At 36.9% G+C, this 7184-nt stretch overlaps 1 protein-coding gene across 1 annotated transcript; it reads left to right on the top strand.

The window, feature by feature from the left end:
- Positions 1-333: 333 nt before the first annotated feature.
- LOC106520254 (rhophilin-2) lies at positions 334-2543 on the top strand (the record flags this gene model as incomplete). The annotated part of the gene is given in 3 exon segments (XM_014012229.1): positions 334-566; positions 695-779; positions 2428-2543. Coding segments are annotated over 3 exon segments (221 nt in total), but the record flags the coding sequence as incomplete, so codon positions are not given.
- Positions 2544-7184: the final 4641 nt, after the last annotated feature.

Here is a 7184-nt window from a genome sequence, read left to right as displayed (position 1 = left end):
ATTATTAACAACATGAAACGACGCTGACATTTGATCATTTTGTAGATAAAACCAAACTATATCAGTTACAATCAGTTACAAACTAAAGCTCTTAATATAAAATAAATAAACATGGAGCTCGCGCACAAAGCCACAGCCCCTCTCGTTACTATAACAACGGCTGAGGAGTAAACGGGACTTGTAGACAACTTGTGATTGGTCAGATTGGACTGTCCTCCTTCTGATTGGTCCTTTCTGCCGTCGCTTACAAAATACCATTTTCTGATTGGTCAGTACCTTCGCTCATGCCCCGCCCTCTACAAAAAGTAAGCTCCTTTTTTTTCCTATTTTTTTTCCAGCAGCTCCACACGCAACAAGTCTGCAAACAGAGGATAAGGTCGCGTCAAACAGCGGAGATTTGGCGTTGGTTCGTGTCCAGCAGAGGAGAAACACGCGTGGGGCGTTTCTCTGACACGTTTGTGTGTTTTTTGGATTGATAAAAAGTCGGTGGAAAGAACCGGGAGGGATGTGAGGAGTTTTAAAGCGCCGGTGTTTGTTGGTTTTACGATGGAGGAACCTGCTACCAGGCAAGTGCTCCCCGCCCGTTAGCTAGCTCACAGTCCGCCTTCAGACGGGATATATGACGGATAAAAAGAGTTTAAGACTTGATTTAAATCATTTTTAATGATCGTGTAAATGTTGTTTTCCTTCGCAGGGAGTTGGACTCTGTGTCAGACGGAGCTTCGGATGACGACATGCCCGTAATGCTGCCCACAGACGGCGGCGGGAGCATCCGCAAGGTGAGCCCGACTTTAAGCCCCCCGCAGTCGGTTCAGATCCTCCAGGAAAGGCTCGTTTCCTCCTTTAAAGACAGATCAGAACCTCAGGAGCTTTGTGCAGAAGATAATCTGTTTTGTTTCCTCACCTTTGGCTCATTTTTAACTCTTAACTGAGCTGTTTGCTTTCATTTTTATCTGCGTTTAACCCGTGAGTACAAGGCTGTCCGAAATGACGTCACCATTCATTTAAAATGGGGAGAATTGATTTAAACAGTTTTGAGTGAAAGATGATTTATTACCATACCATCACAGATACAAGGAGCCAAACGTAAAATAAAATGTTAAATTTAAATGTTAAATAACACATGTAAATATTAAATCCTCAGTCTAAATGTGTAAATTTAAGTTAAATAAACGTTGTGGCTAAATGTTAAAGTTTACAGTAACAGCCTTTGCTGTTGGTTCTTGGCTCTTGTTATGATGTCATCATCCTGAGACAAGGAGAACTGCTAACGCTGCTAATCCTACTACTGTTGCTAACACTTCTCTACAAGACATCCAACTGGTGTCCCAGCTGCCGGACCACAGGTACCACCCGTATTGTTTTCAATAAACACATTTTGAATTTAGATTTTAAATGCTGGCTTCAGCAGCATTAGCATCGTTAGCATCGTTAGCAGCGCTAGCAGTATTAGCAACTCATAACAAGAGCCGAGCACCAAGAGCAAACCTGCATTCAACGTTAAAGATTAAAATTTTAGATTTAGATTTACACATTTAGAATTAAAAAATTTAATATTTACATATTATATAACATTTAAATTTAACATTTAGTAAAAATTAGCAAACTTGTAAGAACAGTGAGCTAAATAACAATAAAATGTTTGAGCAGTTTTTTACAAAAAGCAAACTAAATAATGATAAATGTGTTTCAACATTTTATTTTACACTCAGCACCTCAAATACAGAACATTTGTTTAACTTTATGTGTCAAACTCAGGCCCTACGGGCCAAATATGGCCCTCTTTAACATTTTATCTGGTTCCAAAGTTAATACTTTAGAGTCAAGACAATTAACTATAAATGTTTCAGTAATTTTAGATTTTGTTGTGGAAAGAGTTGAAGATAATCAACTTTAAATATATTTTCCTGTATTCTTTTCTTATTTTAATATCAAATAACTGGATTTTAAGTGAGGGTTTTTCTTTTTACCTGATTTGCTGGATTGTGATAATATGTATCTCTAAGAAATAATAAACTAAAATGATGATAAAGAATAAGGCAAAAAAAATAAATTCTAATGATGAGTCTTTCTACATTTCATTTTTGGTCTATTTTTAGCTTATGTTTATTCTAAATGCTACTTATTTATAGAAGTTCATTAAAATATTTCTATAAGAATAATTTGTTTTTCAATAAATATTGACAAAAAGGCTTGGACCAAGTTTTAAATTTTGTCCCCCTTATATAACTGAGTTTGACTCTGCTGCTTTAGAGAGTATTGAAGAACTCGAAGGTCAGCTGCAGGTAAAAATCCTGAGTTTAGTTTGAATCACTCTCATGACGTCACTGTTGAGGCTGAAGGAGTAAAACAGAAACCTTTAGGTCCTTTAGGTCCTCGTCTTTAAATGAGATCTGGACTCTGGTGTTTCTCTGGTTTCCACCGCAGGGCTGCGACCCCTTCGCTCAGACGCAGCGCAGCAAACTGCAGCACCGCCGCGCTCGCATCAACCAGCAGATCAACAAGGAGATGCGCATGAGAGCCGGAGCTGAGAACCTGTTCAGGTGAGCAGCTGGGGACCTCGGGGTCCTGTTCCTTTAGTTCTGTCCACCATGAGGTCATGGTTCTCAGCTGGGGACACTAATCCAGGTCAGGTGGGGATCTTTATCTCAACTGGGTAAAGATTTGATGCAATCTTCTGGCTTCCTTGGAATAATTTATGTAATTTTTCTTGTACAGTTCCCTGAGATGCTGTTTGTTGTGACTTGGTGCTGAACTGATGAGTTGAAGTATCTGAGAGTCTTGTTCACCAGTGATGGGAGGAGGGAGCAGGAGGTGGCCTCATTAATTGTAACGAGTAATAAACAACAGGCTAGCTAAAGGGGAAAATAGTTAAGGTTAGCGAAAAGTAACTAAAGGCTAGTAAAATGCTAGCAAAAACCTAAACAAGGCAAAAGGTTAGGTAAAAATATGAACCAGCAAAGGTTAGCTAAACATGGCAAAAGGCTTGTGAAAAGCTAATAATAGTAAAAGGCTAGCTAAAAGTCAAAGTAATTTAGTTTAGCTATATGTAGCAAAAAGCCCCCTGTACAGCAAAGTCATTAAGGTTAGCTAAAAGCATCAAAACACTAGCCACAAAGCACTATAATAAAGGGTGACTAAAGGAAGGGAAAGGGTGGGGATAGCTAAAAGTAGAAAAACGCTACAGTAATAAAGATTAGCAAAAAGTAACAAAACATTGTGAATAGCTAAGGGTAGCAAAATGCTAGATAAAACCTAAACATAGTAACAGGAGAGATAAAAAGCAAAGTAATAAAGTTTAAAACTAACAACAGGCTTGTGAAAAGCCAAAGGTAGCAAAAGGTTAGCTAAAATGCATAGTAGTAAACATTAGCTAAAAGTATTAGCTCAAAGGCATGTGAAAAGCGAAAATTAGCAAAAGGCTAGCTAAAACCTTAACATAGTAAAAGACTAGCTATAAAGCAAGGTGATAAACATTAGCCAAAAGTAGAAAAAGGCTTGTGAAAAGCTAAAGGTAGCAAAAGGCTAGCTAAGACCTAAACTTAGCAAAAAAAGGCTAAAAAAACAAAGTAATAAAGGTTAAAAGTAACAACAGGCCTGTGAAAAGCTAAAAGTAGCAAAAGGCTAGCTACATGTCAAAGTACTAATGTTTAGCTAAATGCTGTAAATGGCTACATAAAAAGCACAGTAATAAAGGTTAGCTAAAATTAGCAAAAGGCTAGCTAAAACCTTAAAATAGTAAAAGACTAGCTAAAAATCAAGGTAGTAAACGTTAGCTAAAAGTAGCAAAAGGCTTGTGAAAAGCTAAAGGTTGCAAAAGACTAGCTAAAAAGCAAGGTAATAAACATTAGCCAAAAGTAGCAACAGGCTAGCTAAAATCTTAACAAAGTAAAAGACTAGCTAAAAAGCAAAGTAATAAATGTTTGCTAAAAGTAGTAAAAGTAGCAAAAGGCTTGAGAAAAGTTAAAGGTAGCAAAAGGCTAGCTAAAACCTTAACATAGTAAAAGACTAGCTAAAAAGCAAGGTTATAAACATTAGCCAACAGTAGCAAAAGGCTTGAGAAAAGCTACAATTATCAAAAGGCTAGCTAAAACCTTAACATAGTAAAAGACTAGCTAAAAAGCAAGGTAATAAACATTAGCCAAAAGTAGCAAAAGGCTTGTGAAAAGCTACATTTAGCAAAAGGCTAGCTAAAACCTTAACATAGTAAAAGACTAGCTAAAAAGAAAGGTAATAAACATTAGCCAAAAGTAGCAAAAGGCTTGAGAAAAGCAAAAGGTAGCAAAAGCTATCTAAAACCTAAACCTAGCAAAAAATAAATAAATAACTAAAAAGCAAAGTAATAAAGTTTTAAAGTAACAACAGGCTTGTCAAAAGCCAAAGGAAGCAAAAGGCTAGCTAAAATTCATAGTAGTAAATGTTAGCTAAAAGCAGCAAAAGGCCTTTGAAAAGCTAAAGGTAGCAAAAGGCTAGCTAAAACTTTAACATAGTAAAAGACTAGCTAAAAAGCAAGGTAATAAACATCAGCTAAAAGTAGCAAAAGGTCTGTGAAAAGCTACAATTAGCAAAAGGCTAGCTAAAACATTAACATAGTAAAAGACTAGCTAAAAAGCAAGGAATAAACTTTAGCCAAAAGTAGCAAAAGGCTTGTGAAAAGCTAAAAGTAAAAAAAAAAAATCTAGCTAAAACCTAAATGTAGAAGGGTGTTGCTCCAGTTTGRTGTGGTGAAGAAAGGTAAAGCTCTTGATTTACTGGTCTCTGTTTTAAACTTGAGTTCTGGATCATGAGCTGAAGATCCTGGATCTAAACGACTGAAATCAGGAGGGTCCACACTATGTGTAGACCTCGTGTCAGACCCAGAACTTTCTGTAGAGGTCTGGGTTTCCCTCCAAACCCGTTGGTTTCTTGTTGATCCTAAAAACCCCTGTGAGTCTGTTTGTGTCCTGACTGGTTTTTGTTGTGGCTCTCTGGAGAACATGAACAGGTCACTGTGCCAAACTCCCTGTTGTAGGAGGCTGCTGCCTTACTGATAAACACTGGACTGTAGAGGAGGAGGAGGAGGAGGAGGAGCAACTTAATTAAAGCAAGGCGCTTCTCTCTGCCTCCCTAATGGAGCCTCTGAATCAAACCTGCTCAACAAAGAAACAGTCTTACATTTTAGGCTAATTCTCTGATACTCCAGATTTGCATTATCCTTTCCAGGTATGAAGATATATTTGACAACTAAAAGGTTCAAAAATATATTTTAATCTTTTAACATCCTAAAATCCCTGTTATGGCCCTGTCCAGTTTACCCCTTTCAGAATAAAAGCATTTCTAGACAAAGTCTTTATTTAGTAGTCAAACAACAAATATTTTCACTTTATATGAAATCAATATCTATATTTGTTATTTAAATATTGTTAAATGTTTTATTACTTATTTTTCACACTCTTAGTTTGAAGTTTAGCAGCTAAAGATGCTACATCAGGGCTATTCGACTGTCAGCCCGCGGGGGTGACCAAAGTTTGGCCCACCAATTGGTTCATTCACCTCTTAAGACCAAATCCCCAGTTTTCTACTTTAATTACTCTAAGTTCTTTAAGAAAAGGCAAAGACAGTAAGCAGTTGAAGATAAAACTATGAAAGTGAAAATGAAATTGCTTTAAAAATTTGGCAAATCAGAGATGTCAAAATATTTGTGTTAAATAAGAGGCAGAATGTGGTATTATTGTTTTTGATGTTTTAATATCACTACATTTACTACACAGGGTTCTGTATGTTGTGTTCATGATTAAATGCAACAAAATAAACAATCTCAAAGGTAACACATCTTTGTAATACTTGGTTTATTTACATAATGACTTTAATTGTTGGCTGTTCGGCCCCTCAGCTTTTACCTGCAGTAACTGTGGCCCCTGGAGAAATTTAGTTGACTAGCCCTGTGCTACATGCTAACACACACAGTGCCTGACACGTCCAGCGCTGCCTATAAGAGCAGACAGTTTTTTTTAAATTTGTGATAAACAGCATAAAAATAGAAGTTCTATTCTTGTGAATTTTTTAGTGGGCTTAGATCTTCTACAGTTTCCAAAGTTAGCAAAAAGCTAATAAATGAGAAGCTAGTTCCGTTATTAGTGGATTAGTGGAACTGTGCCCACCCCTGATGACGATAATAAAACTCTAATTTAAAAGGAGACACATGTGCTGCAGGTGACTCAAAAATATAAATCTGAGTTTGTTCACGTCGACAGAAACCACGTCAAAACTTTAAAACATTCAGCGGAACGCCCACGTGCGGTTTTTGTTTCGTTTTATTTTTTTATGTCGTTTCTGTGCTTCCGTTTAACCTGTGTCCGTGTTCAATGCATCAAAATGGACGTCTAGCCCTCCTCTTTCGATTGACACCTCGTTTGACCAACTGGGTTCACGTATCGGCTGTCCAGAGCCAATAATATTTAAGAAGTGACCAACTTCTGGTTTCCGTCATCCTAGGTTTGATTGACTGTAGATTCAGCCAATCAGCTCCGAGCTTCATTCTGATGCCACAGCTGTGTAGCCAATCACAGTACTTTTCATTTGGTAGTTTGAGGGGGTGGGAACTTTGTTTAGTGATGGACAAGGTAAACATGGAGTAGGTCGCCATATTTAGGCAGTATTGCTACGCTACCAAAGACAGCCACGCTCACAGGAAAATGCTTTTTCCATCATTTTTTGGCCAGTTATCTGACTAAACCTGCTGATAAGATGAAAATATATTTGTTATTAAGTGTTTCGAGTGCTTCAAGACATGGAAAAGTGATTTTTGTGGCCAGGAGAAGTAAAAAAGTTTGGATAAAAAGACTTCCGGTCGGCCATTTTGAATCGCTAGTTTCGTCTTATTTGAGGACAAATATGCATCAAATGTGAGTAAAAAACAAATATTTTTTCGCTGCTGGTTTTATAAGCTGTGTGGAATGTTAATGCTTTGAAAGATATAAGGATATATTTGTTTATTCTTGCAGTTTGGCTGGTTATTGGTGGAAATTTGGCTGAAAGTACAGTGTTGGTGTAAATATTTCTGAATATTAATATATATATTTTTTAATTTACAGTGGTTTGCAAAAGTATTCATACCCCTTGAACTTTTCCATATTTTGTCARATTACAACCACAAACATAAATATATTTCACTGGAATTTAATGTGAAAGACCAACACAAAGTG

The sequence above is a fragment of the Austrofundulus limnaeus genome, unplaced genomic scaffold (assembly GCF_001266775.1).
Source record: "Austrofundulus limnaeus strain Quisiro unplaced genomic scaffold, Austrofundulus_limnaeus-1.0 Scaffold89, whole genome shotgun sequence".
Lineage (NCBI taxonomy): Eukaryota > Metazoa > Chordata > Actinopteri > Cyprinodontiformes > Rivulidae > Austrofundulus > Austrofundulus limnaeus.
The sequence above is the reverse complement of the archived record's forward strand: the minus strand, read 5'-3'. Positions and strand labels throughout refer to the sequence as shown.